This window comes from Pleurodeles waltl, chromosome 7 (genome assembly GCF_031143425.1).
Source record: "Pleurodeles waltl isolate 20211129_DDA chromosome 7, aPleWal1.hap1.20221129, whole genome shotgun sequence".
Lineage (NCBI taxonomy): Eukaryota > Metazoa > Chordata > Amphibia > Caudata > Salamandridae > Pleurodeles > Pleurodeles waltl.
In genome coordinates, this window is record NC_090446.1 from 1,254,933,696 (window position 1) to 1,254,959,783 (window position 26,088).

Consider the following 26,088-nt stretch of genomic DNA (forward strand, 5'->3'; position numbering starts at 1 on the left):
CGGAGTTCTGGTGTGGTTTACCCCAGGAGTGCCGATCACAGTGTGACTGACACATACTGACCCAGAAAGCAGATTTATAGCTCCAGAGGTTTCAATAAATGGGAGGCACTCTCCCTTCACTTTCTTGATATGATTTTGCCCTTCCTCCATGGATCCATTGATAGTGTCTGGCTCGATTGAGACCTTCACCTGGTCCTTGATTGTGATGTGGATCGCGTGACTCAACCCTTGCCATCGGTACAGTGCAGCTCACTTACGTGGGAGTTCCAGTAATGGATCACACACTTGACATTTGTAGACCTTTGGTGGGAAGTGTACCCTGAGTATTCCTGTTACTCAGGGACGCATGTGATTGATACTACGCTGAATAGGTTTATGGGATCCTTGGCCTTGTCGTCTGTAGTACAGCCCACTATTCAAAGGTCTGAATACCTCTGCCATACAGTTTCAAACCACAAACCCATCTTATTTAAACTGACATTAGGCAGGCCACTGAAAGCGGTGTCGACTTGGCACCTACACCCAATGATTTATTAGAACCGCCCTTCAAAGCTGCTACAGACAAATGATGGACGGGTTGCTGCAACGCAACTGGACGTCAATAAAGTATTCTTAGATTACTATCAGACAGTGTATGCAGCTAATGGGGCCCCTCAGCCCACCTGACTCACTCGATTACTGTGATTGACACTGTTACCATTGATCCTTTGGATGTGCGGCCATATAGACTACTCTCCCTTCTTCTGACAGAATACATAATACTAGGAAAGGCAATTGTGAACTGACCGCTGCCCTACCTACTGCATCAGGTATGCCTAGACCAATGTGGGGTTATCCCAGGGAGGAATACACATACCAATATCCGTTGGCTGTTCCATTTCATGGAAATGGTGGTTATGGGACAAGAGACCCCACATGTGACTTCCCTGAATGTAGAAAAACCCTTTGATGCACTCCTATGGCCCTACCTATTTGTGGTGCTTCAGGCTCTGGGGATCACCTGGAATATTCTAAAATAGATACAACTATTTTATGTGAGGTGCCTAGCCAGAGTCAGCACCAGAAAGTTTTACTTGAATAAGTGGCAGCTGTATAGAGGCACTCAGCAGAGGTGTCCTCTATCCCCTATTCTATTTGTATTGGCACTGGAACCATTAGTGTGTCTTCTGCTTGAAAGGGGCCCAGAGTGGGAGATCAATGTGGGGAACAGATACCAGGCAGTGGCTTATTATGTGGATGTTGCTCACTGTTCATCAGGGACACAGGAGGTAGTCTGCTCACACTATAATTACTTGAGGAGTTCGGGGAAATGTCAGGCCTGCAATTAGGATAAGTCTTGCTTGTTCCCAGTGCAACCTGCACTGACGTTGTAAGGTCCTTTGTTTTCAGAAGGCCCTCTGGTCTGGGAATTCATTATGTCTAAGCATCTGGGAGTGCACATCTACCACACAGATAGGGACTTGAAGAGAGGTAACTTAGATAAATGTGTTGCATGCATAAGGGATACACTTCTCTTCTGGCATCTCCTTCCACTATCCCCCGTAAGGAAGGGTGGCGATAGTTAAGGCATTTGCTCTCTCTAGACTGTTCTACTTCTTTCTGGCCCTTCCTCTTACCTTATCAAAATCATTCTTCAGGGAACTGAGGTCTTTCATTCTTGGAATCGATTTGGGGGACCCACAGACAACAGCTCTTAATAGAAAAAGCTTTGAGCCCCCTGGCCATGGATGGTACTGGCGTCCCCAATGCATAAATATATTATATTGCAGCTCAACTGGATTGGGTGGCACACCAGCTGATGATGGAAGCATACCTGGAAAGATAAGATCTTTTGAACATACTGAATATTATGAGCCTTATTACAACTTTGGAGGACGGTGTTAATCCGTCCCAAATGTGACGGATATATAACCTACCGTATTACGAGTTCCATAGGATATAATGGACTCGTAATACGGTAGGTGGTATATCCGTCACACTTGGGACTGATTAACACAGTCCTCCAAAGTTGTAATAAGGCCCTATATATCTCCTGACACCTTAAATCAAAAAATAAAACCGACCACGCCATGCCCCAAGGCATTACAAACAATAAATATATGCTGGTACACATACTCTAAAAAAGTGGACACAGGGACGCTCTTCTCCCCTGAACTTCCAATCTGAATGGTGTCGGCCATAGCTAAAGTGGAGAATAATCACAGAAGTCTTATACAGCAAAGAGGAACTCCTTACTTTCTAGGCCCTGATGGGGGATTGTGGGATACATGGTGGGCAGTTCTTACTATACGGAGTAATACGGACACCTATGGTTGACACATGGGGAGAAGGAACAGAGAAACCAGCTAGAGTGGAAGCCTTATCTACATTACTGACACACAAGGAAAACAGGGAGGCGCAACCTGTATGCACAGAGTGCTGGCCCCAGTGTTTCATGCCCCAGTGGAGCACTGAAAGATAAATGGGAACATAAGATAGGTTAAGATACCTCCATCAAAAAATTGGAAACAATATTGGAATATACAAAGGGAGAAAATAGGAACCCCTGATTTAAGTATACCCAACTTAACAATCTCCATTGCACATAGCTGTCCATAGCCTGACTAGCCAAAATTTACCCTACGCTGGCAGCCAGATGCTCTCGCTGCCAGGTGGACAATGCAGATTTCTTTCCCATATGTGGGCTGTCCCCACATATAAACTTACTGGAAGGCCATGACTGATCTCTTAACAGGCAGACAATGCCTGTAATCATAACAGGGTGCCTACTGGGCGGAGTCACAAGACCCAAGAAAGCTAAACACACATTTCAGTTCCTCAACCTTTCCTTACTTTTAGGCAAATGTAATCTAGCAATGAGCTGGAAGGCCACTATTGTCCCACTAATTGCAAAATGGCTGCAGGAATTAATATATTGTTGCACCACTGAAATCAAGGTCATGACACTCATTCACTATCAATTAGGCAAAGGCACACTATTTGGGGAATGGGGCACGCTCCTGCTGGCTTTACAAGCAAAGTGGGATGACAGACTGCCATAAACTGTGCACCAAAAACTAACAAATACCTATATCTCCGGACCTGGGTAACGGCGTGCTTGCGGGCATATGCAGATCACTACTTCCTGCCTCTGAACGTGATAATGGGGGGGAGATTTATCTGCTCATTATGGAATACTGGACTAATTGGTGACACAGGGGAGGGGGAAGGGGTGTCTTCAGATAGTCTCTGGACATCCAGATCTGGGAGAGAGGCATGCACTATATGATGAGGCACAGGCAGTGGCACAGGCAGTGGCTGAGGCATTGGATGTCTGGAGCAGAAGAGACTTTTAGGTAGTGTGGTATCATCAGCATATTGGTCAATCTTGATGTTATCTTTGAGCAGAGTCCCCAAGGGAATCCACAAAGGGGTGTCTTGTTTAGCTAGATGAGGGAAATTAAGGTGGTCATTACAACCTCAGCGGTCTTTTTACAAGACCGCCGAGGGACCGCCGTGATGAAGACCGCCAGTGCAGGCGGTTTTCCGCCCGGCGCATTATGACCGCTGGCAACCCTCTGTCCTTTTCCGGACGGAGAGCCGCCAGCAGCCATACTGGCGGACGGCTGGGAAGTGGAGGTAGCTCCACCTCCACCGCCCGTCAACAGAACACCGTCCACCGAATCATGTCCAGTGATTCGGCGTGGCGGTGTTCTGTTGACGGGGTGCTGGCGGCGGAGCTGCCCCCATGGATCCTGTCCCCTCCCGGAGGATCAACGGACCAGGTAAGTTGATTGTTCGTTAGGGGAGAGGGGTGTGGGGGTGTTGTGTGATGTGTGGGTGCATGGGGGTGTGCGTGTCTGTATGTAGAGGGGGTGTGTGAGTGCGTGTATGCATGCGGCGGTGTTGTGTGTTTGGAAATTAGTGCATGTCTGTCTGTATGGATGTGTGCGTGTATGTCTGAATGTGGGTGTGTGCGTATGACTGTGTGTGTGGCTGTTGGCATGTATGTTGGTGTGTGTGCGGGTATGTGTGTTGGTGGTGCCTGCGTGCGTGTTGGGTGTGAATGTGTAATGTAATGTTGGGGGAAGGGGTAGGGGGTGTAGGGGAAGGACTCGGGGTGGGGGAGACCCCTATCAGTGCCAGGGAAGTAATTTCCTGGCACTGATAGTGCTCACCGCCATGGATTTCATGGCGGTCAGCCGGGTCATGATACCGCCGGTGGTATTGTGACGACCGCCGGGCTGGAGACCCTGGTCTCCAGCCCAGCGGTCGTCGCCGCCCTGGCGGTCGGATCGGAGAAGTGGTGGATGACCATGGCGGTAACCGCCATGGTCATAATTCCAAAAATTTACCGCCAGCCTGTTGGCGTTAAGACCGCCGCTTCTCCGACAACCACCAGGGTTGTAATGAGGGCCTAAGTGTTTCATTTCATGGAAGCTGCAATCTGTCTAGAAGTGGAAAGGTACCTGTAATACCGGGGATCAAAATGCTATGCATCTGAGCTTACTGGGATGGTACATAATCGTTTGTTAAATGGATACTGTGATATTCTGCCTTCCTTTGACTGTATCATACCTAGACTGCAAAAATATGATTGTATCTTGTAGTTGATAATTGGTATAAGGACAATGATGCATGTCTATCATATTGAAAATCTAATAAAGAGTTATGAAAAAAGAACCTTAAAGGTCCAGCAGAACAAACTAGTTGAATCCAACTTTGTCAATTAATGTTCTCAACACGGAGGTTTGGAAATGTACAAGATAGATTACCATGCTAATCTAGAACTAATGCTCATTACAACAAAATATTACAGTGATATTCAACACCTTACCCAACAGCGTAACAATGTGGCAGGCTGTTAAAAGAGCAGGTGTTGTCCATAAAGTGCCTGTGCCGAGCACTGGAAATAACTAGGTCAAATTAAGCACTGGTCTTCAGACAGGATTATCAAAGTCTTTATTCTCTATTCTCCTTTCTCCCTTCCCCTTTTCTCTGTGTTCTGTATGAATAATATTACATATAACATCATGGAACCATTTTAGGTCATAGCTAAAAACAATGATAACATTTTTAACATTTTTTTTAAATGAATGGCTTGCCAAGTCTTGAAAGGCTAATAAGATCAAATTAGATAAATGAAACTCATATAAAAAATGAAGAAATTGACCTATTTATCTTTTATTGAGAAGTTAATGATGAATGAGAGCAGGCACCCAGTAATCATAACAAATAGAATGATGGAACATAAAACCTACATTTCAAGTGTGAGTATAATAAAAAAAAAGAAGAAATAAATAGGGTGCATATGGAAAATGGAAGACGTGTGAGCATTAGCAGTGGGGAAATATGGAATCTTATTCTAAGAAGAGTTGAAATATTGGTAATACCCATCACAGTAGTGAACAAGGTATAAGGTAATAACAGAAGAAACATGAGGTGACATTGCCAGTCAAGTTTATTGGAAACAGAGCCATGTAAAGATAATTCTACCGAGTAGGATAAAGGGATGCAAGGTCTGTTCCTGAGGAAAAACACATTGCATAGGTTCCAATAAGGAGGGATTTTTCAACAAGTGATTGATGAAGTCTGTTAGAAAAATATAAAGTTGTATAAGAACTAATCATACATTTCCACACCAAATATGTGTCTGCAATGCATGGTTCACACTCATACACTGGCACCACCTCTATTTTCTTACTTTCAGCAGAGCGACTGCCCTGACACCTACACTAACCTTCAGTTTTGATGCATAGAGGCTCTTTTTAGTGACATTATCTGCCACACAGATTAACAAATTCTCTTGCACAAGTCTTATGAGTACTTTCTTTCAAATGCCCATTTAGCCACAGACATAAGTGGAGTGGAAGGGCTTGTCTAAGGTCTAGTCTTTTTTGTTTAAAGAGAAATTATATTTTCATATTATTTCTTGTATATGGACTGATGCACAGTACAGAAACAATTAACAGTGTTTTTATATTAATCTTTTGTACTAAGCAGAGTTCACTGATCTACATTTCAAATTAGAGGAAAGTTGACAAATTACCATGAAAATTGAGTTGCAACATAATCTTTAACAAGGTAAATAGAAACAGGCTACTTCCACCTGACTGCGCAGCACTGAATCTCGCCAGAGAAAAGGGACAGAGAAGGGGAAGGAGTGAATCTGTGTAAAGATAACAAGAAATCTAAAAATGTAAATAGAATTTGAACAGAGTTCTATCATATTTTTGCATTACATCTCCAAAGAGCATCTCATCGATTTTTGATAAAGGTCCTTACACTACCAGACGACTTCATGTAACCTGAACACAACTTTTCCAGTTTTGGGATTTATCTATATGAATCTATGTTTTTTGATTTCAGTTGAAATGAACCAAAAGTGCTCTCCAAGGCCTTAGATTGAGCTTGCCTCCTGTTTTCTGAAGTCTCATAGCCAAAAAGACTTCACCTCTTCAGGAAACTCATTGTGCATCGAAAACTGATGGACCGCCTGCCAAAATCCACGCAAAGCCTGCATTGCGACAGAGAAATCGCCGCGTAGCCGCCCGGAATGACGCAACCTGACTTCCTGAATGGAAATTCGACGCAGCACCTGCCTTGCGACCGAAAATTTGATGCATCGCCTACTGGATTGATATAGCACCCGTGCCTTCTTCCAGTGCATCAAGGAGTTTCCCTGCATCGTTCCTGGGTGTCAAAATATCCCCGCATCGCAGTGCGGAGCCAAGCATGGAAAGAAACAACGCATTGTCAGTGCCGTGTCGGAAAATCCAACACACACCTTATTTTCCCACGCATCTCCTCCGCTGTGGTCCTCATGCATAGTTATTTTTTACGCACACCAGGTACTGTGTGTAACAAAGAGACAACTTGTTATTTTTAAGGAGTAAGACTCTTTTTAACCTTTTAAAAGTGATATTTCAACTTGTGTTTATTAGATCTTTGTTGTTTTGACCTTATTTTATTCAGACAAATATTGTCTATTTTTCTAAACCTATGTGGTGTATTTTTGGGGTGTTTTCACTGTGTTACTGTATGATTTACTGCACAAATACTTTACACATTGCCTTCGAAACTAATCCTGACTGCTCAGTGCCAAGCTACCAGAGGGTGGGCACAGGATAATTTGGATAGTGTGTGACCTACCTTGACTAGCATTGTTGTCCCTGCTTGGGTGTATACCTCTGCCAACTAGAGACCCCATTTCTAAACCAGGCCATCTTTGTTTTTTTGGCAATGTGTTTTTAGATGGTGAGGATGGTGCCCAAGGTGAATGCAAGTAATTTTGCATTTGGTGAAATTGAGCTTCAGATGCCGTCAGGGTTCATGTAACTGAGCCAGAGGTGGTCTATTTCTTGCTTGCTACTCTTGGTGATAAGAGCAATTGAGCTTCAGATAGTCTCTGGAAATCCAGATCTGGGAGAGAGGCATGCACTGTATGATGAGGCACAGGCAGTGGCTGAGGCATTGGATGTCTGGAGCAAAAGAGACTTTTAGGTAGTGTGGTATCATCAGCATATTGGTCAATCTTGATGTTATCTTTGAGCAGAGTCCCCAAGGGAATCCACAAAGACATTGTAGATGACAGTAGACAGTGTAGAAAAAGTGCTTCTGCATGTAATAGGGATCTTTTGGGACCTAGAGGTGTCCATGTGAACATACTGGTGTCAAATGGAAAGGCAGAAGGAGAACCACTGAAGGACATTGCCAGTAAATCCCTTTTGAGATTTCAGGGTGTGCATGAGGGTGGGATGGTTGACTGTGTAGACGGCAGATGAGAGGTCCAGATGTCGTCTGGAGGGAGTTATCTATGAATTGCAAGTTAGCAATATCTGTGCTTCAGCATGAACTGAAGCCAGGTTGGGAGCCATGCATCCTCGTAGTTACATATCTTCCCTGTGAAGTTCTGTATCATCCTGTGAACAGAACACGTGATAAGATTTATTGATCTGCAGCTTCTGAAATTGCCTGCCAATTAAGAATTATTTTCAATTTGCCTAGTACTCTGAAGAGTAGGGACAATGCATGAGTTTCAAACACTCTGGCAAAATCACATATTTGCACGTCACCTTGAGAGCAGGCTACATTCCACATTCAACAATGTGAGTGATGGAGCTGAACTGTTGTTCAGCTGGTGACAAGCTGGCACAAGCCACTGCCATGCTTCAGTAGGATGGTATCTAGACAGAACACGCCATGATCTAGTGAAAGCACACGGCAATTACTTCTGTTTATTCGTCCCAGCTGTACACCATGAACAAAATGCAGTGTTTAAACATGAGGTAAGGCTACCTGCGTGGCAGCGGCTCCTCCCAACTCTTCCAATCTGTCCGTCAAATCCTCCAGCTCTCTGCTCAGGTCCGACCTCTGCTTCTCGACCTGGAGAATAACAAGTATTAGCAGCAATCATAATACTGGAAGCGGACAACAAAGTGCGCTCAAGGGTACTGCACTCTTGACTGATAGGACTGACAATTAGAACACGCTCGGGTAGTGACAATAATTGAAGCTGCAGGTGCTCATTAGGTTTTTTCGTTTAATGTGTTTATTTAAGTTTATAATGACCTAAATGTAACCATAAAGACATCATAACATATTCACACATACAATAACATGCCCCAAGTACTTGTTCAGTTGAACCATCTTCAAATCTTCGCCATTACGGTGCAATTCATGATCACCCCCCAAGTGGCCTGCTCATGTATCTGACAAACATGTGATATCAGATAAGGCTATGATCTTGCATGGGATTGTGTACAAACCTCCTGTTTGTTGACAAATGAGTGACTTTTTGAGCACTATACACCTCAGATACAATACCATGGTGTTAAGAAGAGATCTTGAATATATGTGACTTTTTCCAACATCAGAGTTTATTTTTTGTTGTTTGTATATATTTTTGAAAAGGTCTGCTTTCACCACCAAGGTAGCAGATTGTGGTTCAAGTAGCAGTCAATATACTGTCAGAAACCCGAAGGGAATTTCCACTGAATGGCAACACACCTTTTAGAACAGGGAGGGTACAATACTGCAATACATATGTACTAAAGTTAATTTCCTCACTTGACCCAATTGTACCTTCTTTGGCATGGTTCTGACTCTTTCCTGGAAAGGTCTTTACCCTCAGCTGCAGCACTTGGAGTGGGGATGTCTGTTCTCTGGAAACCTAACATGGCCCATTACTAGTGAAAGCGCAAGAACGAAGAAATACCCTTAAATCTGCAGAAATATGAGAATAAGAAACTTTAACTGTCTGACAGCACCTTTCTGTCGTTTGTACCACTTCCTCAGAGCTGAGGCAGTCATGAGCATCTAGGCAGTTTCCCTGATCCTTTGCTACTTCCCCCTACTTCACTGTCCTTTTTGCAATATAAACGAGAGGACCAAAGGAGAAACTATGTTGATTTCATATTAAAGTTTTGATTTGCAACTGTAACAACGGCGGGTGAGTAGCCACAGTTCTGGCCACATTACTTACAGGGAGAGGAGGGTGAAATTTAAAACAAATGTTTTATTAGAAAAATTAAAGATAGCTGACAATGAAAAGCAAGTTTTTGAAGTAATGTTGTTTTACATGCCAGTAAGATACCTTATTGGCAGATTTCTTTTGGCTGGCAACAGATCCTGCTTGCAGTGCTGTTCTTGGATATAATTAAAAATCACTTTCAAAGCCACGTTACCTTAAAATATGTTAATGAACAACAGGCATAAAACGATATCCTGTTTTTACATAACTGCTGCTTCCACTGTAACTGGATGATTTTGATTTTATGTTGACAATGTCTACAAAAGAAGAATCGCTTGTAAGTCTAAAGTTTAATGTCGATTCTTTAGAAGGAGTTATTGGTGAATCATGAGAAGAAATACGTTAAAAAGACTTGTCGAATTAGGGTTACATGCTGTAAGAAGCTTACACATTAGCACAAAGGAGTTCGAAGGCAAAGTAATTGGATAGAAATGCAGTAAGCACATTGGATGTACTAAGGACTGAAAGAAAATATGACGGGATAATGAGCCAAAGGGAGGGCAATTCCCGTTCGCTCTGCGACTAGAAAGCAGATTGTATGGCTTAGTGCCCACTTACACTTACTACACACATAGGTTGGAGGAGGAGACTCAAAGAGATAACATATGGCCATGAGATCACATCTTCTTTAGTAAAGTTGATGGATGCAAGAGCAAAAAACAACAAAGGGGTATTAAATGTAACCACTATTCTCAACAAAGGTAGTAAATCTGTGTGTTACTTACACTGTGGGGATTATTTATAACCTGACAAAGAAATATACATATGTGTGACTGCCCATATATATCTATGTCATGGCAGCAAAAATAAATGTGACCCAATAGCACATCCTCTTTAGAAAAATTGTATCAATAAACATGAATTCACATATCTATTACTACAGTACAAATGTCAAATTCGGGTATATTCCTGCAGTACAGCAAACGTGACATGACAAAAACACGTTTTACTGCCTTACATATTGCATTGAACAATTACTTTTGTTCTTAGTCATTTTAACATGCATAACCTTTTACACCTCCATGCGAGACCAACTCATCTTTGTACATGGGGTTTGTCTCTGCCTTTGATCCCTTGTCCCACTCAAGAGAAATTCTAGTTTGTCCATGTCCAGTGGCAATAATCAGTCCTTGTCAGAGTATGTCCAGCTGCAGCTCTCTGGCAGGGAGCTTTGGACTTGCATGAGCTTCTGGAAATCCACAAAGTGAATGCCGACAGGCGGCGTGGCTAGGCAGAGAGTGGAGTGAGACTGAGGGCTCCAGAGCTCCGGTGCACTCGGCCCCATCCAACCCCATCCTGACCATGCTGTCGCAGGGGGCTACCCCATAGACCCCTCTGCCTGTAAGCAGGACCCCCTTGATGGTAGCTGGCAGCTAGGGAACGCCACTGATCAGTGTAAGTGAGACCCAGGCAATGGACGCATGAAAACCTAAAATGGCGACCGGTGCCTAGGCAGGTCCTGGCATCGTTTGAGAAATAACGTTGCAACAGGGTGATCGCAAGCCCTGGAGAGTGTGGTTGCTCCCCAGCGTGCCTGTACAGGGCTGGACTGGCACTGGGGGCCCTGAACTGAAGTGGGGCCACGCACGGATACTGTAGGGTGCCCTGCCCCTGATCCTGATGTAATCGAGCCATGGCCTCGCCGCCCCCCCCAGAGGTGAGGTGGAGACCCGATCAGCCAGGAATCGCAGTGCACAGGCAGCACGCCTGTCTGGAATCCCAGGCCGTGACCCCAGAGCTGTCGGACATAGAAATCAGCACATGGGTGCCCTGAGATCTGCGGCTGCATGATCACCTAAAGTGGCGGCCGGTGCCTAAATGAGGTCCAGAGCCATGGAAGAACTCATGTTGCACTGGGGAGATAGCACTCCTTGGAGGGTGAGGCTGCTCCCTAGAATACCTGTGCTGGACAGAATTAGCGCTGGGGGCCCTGGACTGCTGTGGGGCTGAAAGATGGGAAGGCGGGGCGCCCAGCTTCTGGACCTGGAGAGATCGAGCCGTGGCCTCGGCAGCTGGCCCAGAAGCTAGGTGGGAACCACAGTGCCTGGGAGCTATGAGAGTATAGACATTGCATGAAGGATGGTTGCACACTGGAGGGTGAAACTGCTCCCCCTGCACAGATACTTGGACTGAGCACTGGGAGCCCAGAATGGATGAGGATCTGGCACATAGACTGACGGGAGGCGGACCCCTGGCTTCGGGGGAGTCAGTCCGCGGTCTCAGTGGAGGGACCGGCGACCTTGCAGCACCTTGACCTGTGGGCGATTAGCACTGGGCCTGCTGCTGGTGGGTGCACAGTGAGATGGAAGCGACCCGGCAAAGGGAGAATGGCAGTCTGCAGAGAGACTTGCAATAATCGTAATATCATCAAACAGATCCCCCTGTTCCTTGGAGATGAAGATGGCGTGGAGGAATTAGAGGTGAGGAGGGGAAGAGACAGTCTATGCCTGCAAGGGGCCTAATATACAGTGACTGTTCAGTGGTGAGGTGGCCATCAGGGCCCCTCTGCGGGTCTTATATGCTTAGTCCATTTACCCCTCTATGGATGTCCTGAGTAGAGTACTGGATTAGCAGTGGCAAAAGGTGGGAGTGGAGGTGTTTGGGAATCCCTACCACTTGGCACAAAAACCTGAATTCACAGCTTGCTCCCATACTTCATGACTATTAGAAATGGGGTTTCTGGTTGGCTAGGGTATGCACCTAAGCCAGGCAGAGCCCACCCATTCTAGTCAGAGCAAGGGAGTTACACGTCCAAGATATCCCCTGCTCTGCCCCTTGGTTGCTTGGCATGAGCAGTCAGGCCTATCCCAGAGGCAATGTGTAAAGCGTTTGCACAACACACACAACAAACGTGACGCACTATCCCCACCACAAAGGAAACACAACACCAAGCTATATGAAAATATACTGTATTGTACACAACGCAATCAGTAATACCCTGCCATGTTGCAAGTGTCAGAACATTACCATAGTTACTCTGCAGAACCAGCAGTAGTCACATCTAACACACAGGTTACTTAATATTCTGCAAAATAAGCAGTAGTCAGGAATCACATTACAAACGAAATACACTTGTCATAAAAGTAACATAAATGCCTATACCAAGAGCATTATAAAACATATGGCAAGTGAAAAAACACATATTAGCATGTCATGCATATAACAGGAACATGAGCACATATATGCAACTCATCATCATTAAAACATGTAAACATATAAATCATTAATGTCCACCACAGGAACATTATGAATCATGTGTCCTTTCAAAGGTACCTGTTTGTCCTGATGAAAAAGTACTCCTAGTGCCAAGAAGAAGACAAACAGGGCCCCCAGCGCTCCATTGCTCAAAACTGGTGCCTTCCAGTAATTTTTGGAGGGAGATGGGGTGACACGCACCCATTCCTACTTTTATATCAGGCCCCTCCTGGGACCCGTGATCTCTGGGGCTCGGTGGCACGGGATAGCCTCCGATGAGGCTTCTACATCGCTTGCCCTTCACGAGGATATTAAAATTGGGCCCCATCTGGGGCCCGTGTTCTCTGGGGACCTTCCCCAAGGCCTCAACCGGCCCTAGAAAAGAGGGGGGCAAAGCCAGCAAACTACAAGGGGGCCCAGTGACAACCGGGCCCCCCTGGCCGAAGGACGGGAGCTTCCTGCTCCTTAGGCAGCGACTGGGAGGGAGGGGGTCTCATCCCTGCCTTCCTCCCCCATCCTTCCATCTATCCAGCCCTGGGGTGTTCAGACGGGCCTCCGTTGAGGCTCCTCTCCCGCCCGGAGCCGTCGGCAGTCCACTCGCCTGCACCCAACCTGTGCACGAGTGTAGATCCGGCTCCCGGGCCGCAGCGGTGGGCAGACACCAAAGCAGGGGCCTGCTTGTGCCCCGAGGGCACTCCTACGGACGTGCTTTGCCCCAGGGGCACGGTAGAAGCACAACACTCACACTTACTGGAAGCAGCCCGCCTGGGCTGCGGCAGTGATTCTGGACATCGGCACAGCGCTTAGGAGCACAGGGGCATGCTCAGACAGCCTGGGTCGCTGCGCTGATTCTTGGCAACAGATAGCGCTCTTGAGCGCTGGGGAGGCAGTTCCTTGTCCACCAGACTGCGCTTTCAGAGTGCACTGCAAATCGTTAGATGAGTGCTCCTCCAGGCGCTAGATCCTTGATGGGAAAGTGCAGTTCCAAGCACTAAACGAGGGAGAAAACACTTGAAGCCAACCGTTGCAGGGGTCAGGGGCCACGGCACCCTGCCCCGGGGGGACAACGGCAAAAAGAGAGCACATGATGGCAGGGCCCAGCAGCAGGCCAGCACAAGATGGATGCAAACAGTTGGCAGTTCCTCCTAGTGACCCAGCAGGTCACAGGTCAACACAGCAGGAGCAGTCCATGGCAGTTCCTGGTGAGTTCCTCCAGCATTCTGTGTCCAGTTCAAAGTGTCACCAGTGTCTCCCAATTGTGGGGAAATCTCCCCTGAACTTATACTCAGTCTTACAGTGTGTTTGCAAAGAAGGGGATAGGAGGTTCCAACTAGTTACAACTGGTTCTGGTAGTGCCCCCTCTCTCCTCCAGCACAGGCTCCAAACATCAGTTGGAGATAAACAACCATATTGTGTGAGGCCAGGGCACAGCCTTTACAAATGCAGGTGCCTCTCCCTTCTCTCAGCCCAGGAAGACTATTCAGTATGCGGATGCACCTCTGTGACACCTCCACTCTGCCTGTGTACAGGCTGTCTGAAAAGTATGCACAAAGCCCACTATCACTCTGCCCAGACGTGGATTGGAGTCAAGCTGCAAAACACCAGAGTCATAAGCACAGAGAAATGCTCACTTTCTAGAAGTGGCATTTCTTTAACAGTATTAAAACACCCACTTACACCAGTAAGCAGCATTCCTCACTACCATTACAGTAATACCAAACATGCCTACGCTACCCCTCATAAATCAGACAATACCGCCTAGACATAAGGCAGGGCATTTCCAATGTAATCCTATGAGAAGGCAGCACACACAGCAGTGAGAAACCAAATAGGCTGTTTGTCACTATCAGGACAGGCCACGCTACCTTTCTCATGTCCTGTCTTCTACATACATAGCACCCTGCCCATGGGGCTAGCTGGGTCCTACCGTAGGGGTGACTTACATGTAGTAAAAGGGGAGTTCTGGGTCTGGCAAATAAATTTTGATGCCAGGTCCCTGTGGCAGAAAACTGTGCTAGCAGGCCTGAGACAGGTTTGAAAGGCTACTTCAGTGGGTGGCGCAAGCAACGCTGCAGGCCCACTAGGAGAATTTTATTTACAGGCCCTGAGTATAGAGATATCACTGCACAAGGGACTTACAGGTAAATTAAATATGCCAAATAGGTATAAGCCAATCATACCAACTTTAGAAGGGAGAGCACCTGCACTTTAGCACTGATCTGCAGTGATAAAGTGCTCAGAGTCCTAGAACAAACAGCGAGAGGTCAGAAAAAATAGCAGGAAGGAGGCAAAAGGTCAGGGGATGAACCTGCCACAAGGGCCAGGTCCAACAATGACCACTTAAAGAGGTGGGCCTGGCCCCTGGTAGACTGCACAAAGGTTCTGCACTGATGGGACCCGAACACATGAAATTGCAAATCGCTGCCTTTGAGCACTACATATTAGAAGGGGACCTGGCCCACCCTCCTCTATCGCAGAAATGACCCACCACTAGGAAACCCAGTAAAACTTGGGGCCGCCTGCTGGGCTAGTTGCAGATTAGAAAAATCTAAAGTGCCTGGGATTTGGCAGCAAGAGACTCAGGATCGCAATGGGCAAGTCTCTAAAAAAAGGGACAGGGACCTGGGGGGCTCCCAGCACACAGGGGCTTCTGGCAGTTGCTCGTAACAAACACCGCCAACAATGATGGTGGCAGCACCCTCCGCCCCCACACTTCAAGACGTACTACAGGCCATAGGGGCATCCAGAGAGGCCCTAGAGGTCAAAATTGACACACTTGGCATTGATTTGGGTCTTTTGCACGATGACCACTGTTGCTTAGCAGAGAGGGTCACTGCAATTGAGAGAGAGCTATCCAAGACAACCTCTGCGGTGGCAATAGTGGTGGACTTGGTGGAATCTCACCTAACTAGAGAGCAGAGCAGATGAACCAGAGAACATAGCACACTGCAATAATATCAGGGTGGTGGGGCTCCCCGAGAAAATCAAAAGCTCAGAAATAGTGCGGTACTTGGCAGATTGGCCCAGGCGTGAGGTAGCTCCCAAGGGCATATCCCATTCTTTGCCTTAGAGTGGGCCCACAGGGTACCGGCTCAGTCCTTTCCCCTGGGCGCTCCCCTGAGGCTGGTGGTGGCATGATTGCTTCACTTTAAGGATCAAGATTACATTCTACAGCAGGCGCGATACAAGGGAATCTTGTAGTGAAGAACAATAAAGTTTCAATATTTCCCGACTTTTTGGGAGAAGTGAAGCGCCAAATGGCTGTATTCACCATAGTGAAGAGGAAACTCCTGGAACTGGGGATAGCGTATTCCATGCTGTTCTTGCACGACTCCGAGTAGTGACACCAACAGGGGTGCAGTTTTTTTCTGCCCCCCAGGATGGATGGTCCTGGATGGAGAGGCAGCCTTGCCCAGGCCCGATCGACCTACCCCGAACACAGAAGAGGAAATGCTGACCCCACTCTTGACGAAGGAGACCGGCTGCACTGGCTGGACCTCCCACTGAAGAGGAAGTGTAGAGAAAGCATTGGAAGGTGGTAGCTGCGGTATCATTACTGGGGGGGTTGTTGCCAGGCCCTTTGTCCCCAACTCAGGGAGCGAGCGAAAAGAGATCTGAGCCTCACAGTGAGTCCCTTGCCTCAATACCCTCCAGTGTGAGTCTCCCGGTGGTCACACTGGGAACTGCAGATGAACTCATCTAGTAGACTATTCCTGTGCCACAGCAGGCACTTACCCAGAAACGCTGGAGTTGACGGAAAACTCTATTCCCACATTGCCTGTTGTCGGTAATGCAATAGGTATCCCCAATGGATAGATTACTAATGTTTTTTCTATGATAAGTGTTATTGGGGTCAGGTGGGTGCCTGAGATGCCCGGAGACAAGTGGTGCGAACTCCCTGAATGATCACCCCATGGAAACCTTAGCCTGAGCGTTAGAAGGCATGAAAATGGTTGATTATTGCTTGTTTCATAGTTTGGGCGAATGGGTCACGCCACTTGTCCTGGGGATTGGGAGTTGGGAAGAGTTTATTTTAGTTAAAGAGGGGACTGCTTTATGCCCCTTATGCCTGCTACATATTTGACTTGCTGTGATGAGGGTGCCCCTGGAGATGGTATCAGAACCCCTGTAACTGCCTGCACATCACACAATACACTCCAGATGGCTCACTAACCTGCTTTTAAGGTACTAACATGGAATATCACAGGGATGCATTCAATGAGCAAGCGCCATAAAGTATTCCTATATCCCACTAGAAGAGGGCTCCATATAGCCCTGCTGCAGGAGACACACCTGGATGCCAAAGTGTGGCGTGCCCTTCACTGCAGATGGAGAGGTCAGGTCTACTGCACTACCTACTCAGCTTACGCACAGGGGTCCTTATATAGATCAAACCAGGGGTACCTTATCAGCATGTCACTCCCATCACAGATCCCTTGGGGCGGTACGTCATAATCATTGGAAGACTAGATCGTTGGGAGATAGTGATGGGGAGTATATATGGCGATACCATTGATCAATCAGGGTTTCTAATGTCCCTTTCAGAGCCCCTGGCCCAACACTTAATGGGATCTGTCCTGCTGGGTAAAGACTTTAACTGTATCTCTGATACAACTATAGATAGATTGCATCCCCCACTGCAGGACTCCCCAATTATGTGAACTGCTGGAGCATTCCGAACCTGGCAACAGGAATGGGGCTAGTCGATTCTTGGTGAACTCACCACACAGGGGGCAGAGATTACTCTTTTTTTTCTCCATTACATGACTTACATGTACGACTGGACACATTCCTGTGCTCCCCAGATATTCATGAAATGACACATTTGACTGAATAGCTGACCAGAACAATCTCGGACCTTAATCCCTTACTATTAGGACTTCCAACCCCTGGTGCCCACATGGCGACTCAAGCCGGATCTCCTGGAAGATCAGGTTTTCAAGGACACCATTAGCACTGACATAACAGCTTATTTGGAGGTAAATGAGGGATCCACGGACTCAAGACTTTTAGAGTGTGATGCCTTTAAGGCAGTGATTAGAGGACAATGCATTTCGACAGCCAAGGGAGTCCACCACATGTTACTCCATGACATAGAGAAAGCAGAGCAAGAGTTGCAAACACTAGAGCAGTGGTGCCCAGATGACCCTGATCTCCAGACATTAGTCATAGAGGCCAGAGAGAAAGTGGCAGTAGAGGTTAAAAGGATGTGCTGCTATGATCACAAAGCATATGTAGTGTTACACAAGTGGGGGGCGATCGAGCAAGCTCCCTCTTGGAGTGATTGGCAAACCTAGTGAAAAGAAGGTCAGTCATAGTCGAATTGCGTACACCCTTAGGCAATTAATAAAACAATGTTGCAGCTATTATGCAGACCTATACACAAGCAAAGTTTGGTCGTCTATGACAGACATCAAGATTTCTTATAATATCTCACCCTCTCATCACTATTGAATCAAGAATCGGAGCCCTTGGGACAAGCAATCATGCTTTAAGAGGTGCAATCGGCCATCACAAGAATAGTACGAAATAAGACATCGGGACTGGATGGTCTTTTGGTTGAATTTTACTCAACATATATGGCAACATTAGGACCAAGAAGTGTCAACATGTGTACGAGGAGGCCGAGAAATTTGGGACTCTCCCCTCGTAGGCTCGGGAGTCCCTTATCATTCCTTTCGTGAAACTGAGAAAACCAGCCACCAAAATAGCCTCCTATTGACCTTTGTCAATGCTGTGGATGGATTACAAAATACTAGCCACACGCCTACTACGTCATATGCCTCACCTGATCCATCGCAATCAGGTGGGGTTAATTCCCGGACGACATACAGCCTTTAACATACATCGGCTATTTTCACTACTCGATGATGATACTTACGATAAGAATAGTGCCGTGGTTTTCACTGTAGATTTTGAGAAAGCTTTTCCTAGCTTAGAATGGCCGTACCTATATGAAAGGTTACTCAAATTTAGCCTTGGCGAGTACTTCATAGCCTGAACCCAATTAATATATGCCATGCCGTAAGCATGAGTCCGCACGGGCAGAATCATTTCAGAAGATTATAGGGTGGAGATGGGAACCAGGCAGGGTTGTCTGCGCTTTCCCCTTCCCTTTGCCCTCGCCATCGAGCCGCTCGTGTGTCTGGCTCCAGCGGGAAATGCCTATAAAGGCTTGAGGGCGGGGGTGTAACCATTATATGGCTCTATATGCAGATGATCTCCTGCTATTTATGAGGGATGCAGAGGATGCCCTTTGAGGAGCAAGGTGCCTAATGGACCATTTTGGTTAAATATCAGAGCTCAGAGTTAACTGGGGAAAGTCCAGTCTCTTCCCTATGACAGCTGACTGGGCGGCCCCTCCAGACCTTAGTGGCCTACAGTGGGAGCCACACTGCCTGGTTTACCTGGCAGTGCAGGTGTATCATGATCAAGTGGACCTTATGAGGTGAATATGGGGGGAGCAATGCAAGAGTTCCCCAGCAACATGACCTTCTGGGAATCGTTACCCCTCTTGGTAGCAGGACGTGCTGCCCTATTAAAAATGATCACTCTACCCTGATGACTTAATTTTTTTGTCACTCTCCCAATATGGATTCCGAATGCTTTCTTGAAGGAGCTGAACTCGTTGAATGCTGGCTTCCTATGGGGATCTGGCAGATGAAACCTGGCACTTGCAGAGCTTCAGAGGCCTGAAGCTGACGGGGGACTGACCGTCACCAACTTCGAGGCATATTAACTGTGGGCAGTTGCAATGGCTGACTCAATGGATACCCAACCGCACATTGCCAGACAGAGGAGTCACACCCTTTAATCCAGACTGCCAGTCCTTCGCCAAGATTGTGCTCCACCTCGGCCCTACCTCTACTTCCAACACCACTGGGTTAAAGGTACTGTGCAGCTGCTGGATGCAATATCTCTGCAGGCTGAGTTGTGCAATACCATATGCCCCTGAGATCTCAATGCAATTTTTATCAGTACTACCTCATGCAGGAGATTGGAGAAGTCTCTCTAGCTGGATAGAGGTGGGAGTAATTTCCATGGGAACCTTGTTCAAAGCTGATGCCCTTCTACCCTTTGAAGAATTTAGAGTTCAATACAATTTACCCCAAGGACACTTTCTCCCCCACAGAACAATCACTGAGGTGATCACTAAGCATTGGCAAATAGGGCTTTGGAGGCATTTCGGCCTGATGGAGGCCAGATGTTCACACTGCGGTGAGGAGGTGGCAGAGTTCTTTCACATGCTTTGGATTTGTCCAGCTTTGAGGGAATTCTGGGACTCTGTGGTTAACACATAAACAGAGGTCATCGAACGGGAAGTCCCCCATGATCCGAGACATTGCTTGCTCAGTGGTTATTCCCACACAGCTCGGCATAAAGTGACCAACCAGTTCCAGGACTAAGCACTTGGCGAAGAGAGAGATAACAAGGAATTGGAAAGTGATGCGAGGTCCCCAGAGTGCGGCCTGGAGGCAGGAGGTACTGAGATGGGCGGAGGAGATGGTGAGCTACTGAGAAGCAGCCAAGGCCAGGGTCTGATAGAGATGGCCCAGGCTTGGAGTATCCTGGTGTGCGTCTAGGAGAATTTAGATGAAACACCTCGGCATGGCACACTATCCTCTTGAGGTCCCCAAGGCGACTGATACCTCATGTACCTGGCAGGTACTTCCCGGCATCCTACACATACACGGTGAGAGGGAGTTCAGGGGAGAGAGGACAGAGTTCACTCAGAGATACCTGACACAGCACCAGACAAAGGGTACATACTGACAGATTGAGGTGGCATGGCGCACAAGGGGGGAAGAGGGGCTGAGGGTTTGCACACGAAATGGGAGCACATGTACTGTGGGGCGAAATGAAGAGAAGGGGATGGGGTGCATTAACATGGTGCTTATGCGAATATGGCTTACACTGAAGGGCATGTTTTTTTTTTTAATGTAATGAGAGTACCCCTGTATTGTAGCTATGAGACAATGTAACTGTTGAGATAAATACACCTGTAATAATGAAATGATATGCCACAGTTGGAGCTCCGAATGTGCCTTTACTGTTGTTGACAAAGTTCAATAAAATATGTTAAAAAAAAAAAGTGAATGCTGGCAAGGGGAATACACCAAGAGCATCGGGCATCCAAGACACTTGCATCTTCACTGAATCCTTTAACGGGCCATTGTCCAAATACTTCTTCTGTTTTCAGATTTTCTTTCTTCACTGAGGGCTCTACCAACATGCATTTAAGGCTGTGCAAGAGTAGCAGGGTACAGCCTGAATGCTTGCTCTCCTGGACTGTTTTTACGTTGTTTGAAAGATTACAGGCCTGCCTTAGAGGTGTGGTTTCACCATTACCATCCAATTGGTAGGGCTCCATTATGAGCTGCATGGATTAGAGTCCCCATAGGGGAATACAGCTCTGGGCAACTATAAGCTTTCCAGAATCTTCCCAGAATCTTCGGGCCTGGAGCTATAGTGTCCGCATTCTGGAAGAGATGATTCGGAGCGCGGGACGCCATGACTTGCTAGCAGAGCAACAGGGCTGCAGGCATATGCTGTGTCTGGCCCCAGTCTGGCCCGATACTGCAGCATGGGAGTAGCAGAAATAGCCCCATCCCCATGCTGCAGAGCTCAGTCCAAGTCAGAATGGCAACAGAACAGACATGGACCATTCAGAGGCCGTAAAGAGTAGCAGTTGCGACTCCTATGCTGCCTATTGCACTGGTCTTGCGACCCCTGGCCTCAGAGGAAACAAAATCAGTTTGTCCTTGTGGCCTTGTGCTCTACCTTCGTTTTCTGTCGATTTCTGTCCATTTTCTACTGTATTATTTAATACTGAAAATATCTTATTATTCACTATTAGTATAATTAAAAAATGGTTCAAAAGGAGCTGGATCAACACCTGTAATGACGTTAAGATCAAATGATGTTTGATGTCACTTTCCACTGCCCTTGGCATTTTGATGAACAGACGTCCATGGGAACAGATCAGCCACACACTTAGTAGAAGTGTAGGTAAAGAGCAAATATGTTTCACCATGCAGTGACAAAAAAAGGAAACAAAGGGCCGTATTTATACTTTTTTAGCGCCGCATTTGTGCCGCTTTGTGACGCAAAAACGGGGCAAACTTACAAAATACAATTGTGATGCAAAAGCGGCGCAAACTTACAAAATACAATTGTATTTTGTTTGCGACACTTTTGCGTCAAAAAATTACGCACATGCGGCGCTATAAAAGTATAAATACAGGCCAAAGTTATTTTGCATATTTGGTTGGCCTTGCTGCTGTTCAGCATTGTTCTCTATGCATAGGCAGACAAAAAACACACATGAAAGGTAAAATAGTATGCAAGGCAAACTGTGCCTGGTGTGGCTTTCCAGCATACTGTTACTCCTGTTTTTGGTAAAAAAGTGTACAAATATATACAGAAGAGGTCTTAGAACTCTGACCGTCCTGTTACTCTGCTCAAGAAAATTCCGTCTGGTAGAAGCCCTAGACAGTTGTGCTAGAGAGAATGTCGGATGGCTGGCGCAGATGTATCCAGGGCTGATGAAACCCCCAGCCCAAGACCCCTCGCATGCCTTGGTGTATCACAATTTGTGACGTTGCAAAGCATCACAGATACAGCTAGCCAGTCACCCAACCCTTTTGTGAAAGGGTGGAGTGAATGAGCAGAGACTGAAAACTCAAATATGCGACTGCGCAGGTTTGAGGTTTCAGTTTCAAGTGACTGAAGCTGAAAGAAGCAGCAGGAGTCCAAACGGGAACTGCACATACAGCAAGGTAAGTGAAAAATTATTTTAAATACTGTGCATGTATGTGCATGAGTGTGTGTAGTCAGAGTGTGTGTGTGTAAATGTGAGAATGTCTGTGTGGCTTTGAGCAAACGTGAGAGAGTCACTAAAGGCATGAGTCAAAATGAGGACAATGAATGATGAGCAGAGTGAGTCAAAGTGAGAGTGAATGAGTGAGGGTGAATGACAGGGAGTATACCTGAATGTTACTCTGTGTGAGACTGAGTGAGTCAAGTCTGTGTGAGTCTTAGTGAGTCAGAGAATAAGAGAGACAGAGTGAGTCAGTTTGAGAGTGAGGGAGACTGATTGAGTCTAACTGAGGAAGAATGATTGTGAATGAGTGAGTTTGAGATAGAATGAGTATGACTAAGTGAGACTGAGTATGAGTGAATCAGAATGAGTATAACTGAGTGAATCAGTGAGACTGAGTGAAATTGAGTGCAAATGACTGAGGCTGACTGAGAATGGGTAGGGCTGTGTCACAATGAAACTGAGTGAGTCAGAATGAGTGAGAATTAGTTGGACTGAGTGTGAAGGAGTGACACTGACTGAGTATGGGTAAGTATCAATGAGACTGAATCAGAATGAGTAGGACTGAGTGAATCAGAGAGGATGAGTGAGTTATGATGAGAATCAGGGAACTAACGTAAGCATGAGTGAGACTGAGCGGGAATGAGTCTGATTGAGACAGAGTGAACCTGAGTGAGTCTCAGTGTGACTAAGGAAACTGAGTGAAACAAGTGAGAGTGAGTTAGTCAGTGTGATATTAATTTAGAATGAATGGGATTGAGTGGGTCAAAGTGAGAATAGGTGATACTGTATGTGTCAATAAAACTGAGTTGAGTAAGTAAAAGTAACTGCGAGTGCAAACAAGAGTAAATGACTAAGTCAGAGTGAGAGTGAGAGATCAAGACTGACTGCAGCAAGTGTAATCAATCCCCTAAACCCTCCAAGTAAGTTAACCAATCGCGTTCACTGGAATTCAAGCCAAGAATTATGCCTCACCACTTTTAATGGTCTCCAGTCCCACTGGTTCTTTGTGCATTGAATGTATTTTTTCAATGGGGATAATGATGTTTTAAATTATGTTAGCTTTTGATTGGTACTCATTGATGGCACACATCAAGTTCATTGCCTATCAAATCCTCGCCCCTAAAGAAGTCATTTCATCATTTGATCTGTACACTTATAAAATTTAAATAATAAATAATGAAATATGTGTTTGTTAGACCTGATATCCTTGGCGTGGTCCCCCCTGTCTTTTTCTGCCTCTGCTTCCCCTATTTCAACTGTGTGCTCGACTTTGTTTTGCTGTTTTTGGTACTCTGGGCACTTTGCCACTGCTGACCAGTGCTAAAGTGCAAGTGCTTCTGTGTAAAATGTATGTTTAATTTGCTTTCCATGATTGGCATATATGATTTACTAGTAAGTCCCTAATAAAGTGCACTTGAGGGGCCCAGGCCCTGTAAATCAAATGCTACTAGTGGGCCTGCAGCACTGGTTGTGCCACCCACATAAGTAGCCCTATAAACATGGTTCAGACCTGCCACTGCAGTGTCTGTGTGTGCAGTTTTACCCTGCCAATTGGACTTGACAAGTGTACCCACTTTCCAGGCGTGAACCTTCCGTTTTCATACATGTAAGGCACCCCTAAGGTAGGCCATAGGTAGCCCCATGGGCAGGGTGCAATGTATTTTAAAGGTGGGACATGTACTGATGTGTTTTAGATGTCCTAACTGTGAAATACTGCTAACTTTAGTTTTCACTGTTGCAAGGCCTATCTCTCTCATAGGTTAACTTGGGGGCTGTCTTTAAATAACTTTAAAGTCAGATTCCCTTTGGGAGCAGATAGAAATCAGGAGTGGGGTGTCTCTGAACTCACAATTTAAAAATACATCTTTTAATGAAGTTGGTTTTTAGATTGTTAGTTTGAAAATGCCACTTTTAGAACAGGGTCAAGACTGATTTGCATATGGCTGGGTCCAGACTGGTGGCGTGGTGAGCAAAAAAACAATGGATTAAACAATGGATTAAACAATGGACCCCTAGTCTTTGTGACTAGGGGTGAACATTTGCATTGTTCAGCATCCCGTCCTTCATCTGTTCTTTTTGCATTTGTCGCCCCAAGTGGGAAAGGTATACCCAGATGTGGGTCTCGTGCTCACTGTGCCACTGGATTCAAGCTAGCCTAGCTGATGAAGGGTGATACCCTGAACCGGTCCTAGGGTGCTTGTTTCCGGTCCAGGGAGGACCTGGCTTTGCAGTTCGGGCTGGACTGTTCCCATGGGAAACAGGGTCAAGACTGATTTGCACATGGCTGGGTCCAAACTGGGGTGGCGTGGTGAGCAAAAAGCTATGGATTACACCCAGATCCTTGTGCCTGGGGGTGAATGTTTGCATTGTTCAGCATTCCGTCCATCATCTGTTCTTTTTGCACTTTTAGAAAGTGGGCATTTTCTTGCTTAAACCATCCCGTGACCCTGCCTGTTTGTGGATTCACTGTCTGGGTCAGACTGACAGTTGGGCTGTTTGTGAATCTCCTCTAGATAGTGACACAAAGGGAGCTGGGGTGTAGCCTGCATTCACTGATGAGCCATCTGTGCTAGAGTGGAGGGAGGAGTGGTCACCTACACCTGAATAGGCTGTGCCTGCCCCCTCACAATGCAGTCTCCAACCCCGTGGTGTGTGTCTGGGGCCTGGCCTGGGCAGGGCAGGGCAGGATCTTGTGAACAACAGAGACTTTCCTTTGAAGTTTGCCTACTTCAAAGGCAGAAAGGGGTATAAGTAGTGGACCCAAAATTCCATACTTTAGATTTCTTCAAAATCACTGTTGGATGCAAGAAGAATCTCTGCCAAGGAGAAGAGCTGAAGAGCTGAGGAGAAGTGCTGTCCTCTTCTGCGACTGTGCTTTGTTGGGCTATCCTGCAGTTACTGCTTCTGTCTGTGAAAGGGGACAAAGACTGGACTTAATTGTCCTGCTTGAGAAGAATCTCCAACGGCTTGATCTGAGCTTGCCTCCTGTTTTGAAGTCTCAGGGCCATCAACGACTTCCTCTGCCAGGACCTGGACTCTCTGCTGAGACTCCTGCCCTGCCAGGTTGTGTCCTATCCAGTCCTTGGGTTCTTGAAACGAGAAGTTTGCAGAACAAGAGCTGAAATCTATGCACAGAACGCAGTGCGGGAAAATTTTCGATGCACCATCTGCCACGCAGCTGATAAACGACGCGCTGCTGGCTTCATAGCTGAAATTGGCGCTGCACCTGCATCGCGGCTGGGAGATTGACGCATCATGACTGGGAGATCGATGTGCAACATCAACGCAAACCCCATGCAGCTCGTTTTTCTATCACCGACCGGATTTCTCACGCATTGTCCCTGGGCGTCAAAATCATCCCGACCCAGTGTGGATCCGAGGTGCCCCGTCCGGAAATCCAAACATCGCTGTCTTGAGAGGGAGAAAAACAACGCATCGCCGACCCAATCGGAGAAGAAACGACACATGGCCTCACTTGTGAGTAAGGAATCAACGCATCGCTGACTTTTCTGATGCACGCTCACCTTTGCGGTTTTATTTTTGATTGAAACCAGGTACT

The 26,088-nt window shown here is 46.5% G+C and overlaps 1 protein-coding gene across 5 annotated transcripts in view; it reads right to left on the bottom strand.

The window, feature by feature from the left end:
• The window catches only part of LOC138246140 (myosin-16-like), an 838,653-nt gene that overhangs the window by 279,534 nt on the left and 533,031 nt on the right, over positions 1-26,088 (bottom strand). For all 5 annotated transcript variants that reach the window (XM_069200412.1, XM_069200413.1, XM_069200414.1 and 2 more), the window contains one exon: positions 8,278-8,364. In XM_069200412.1, coding sequence (XP_069056513.1) covers positions 8,278-8,364 — 87 coding nt within the window. The remainder of the gene's footprint in view (positions 1-8,277; positions 8,365-26,088) is intronic.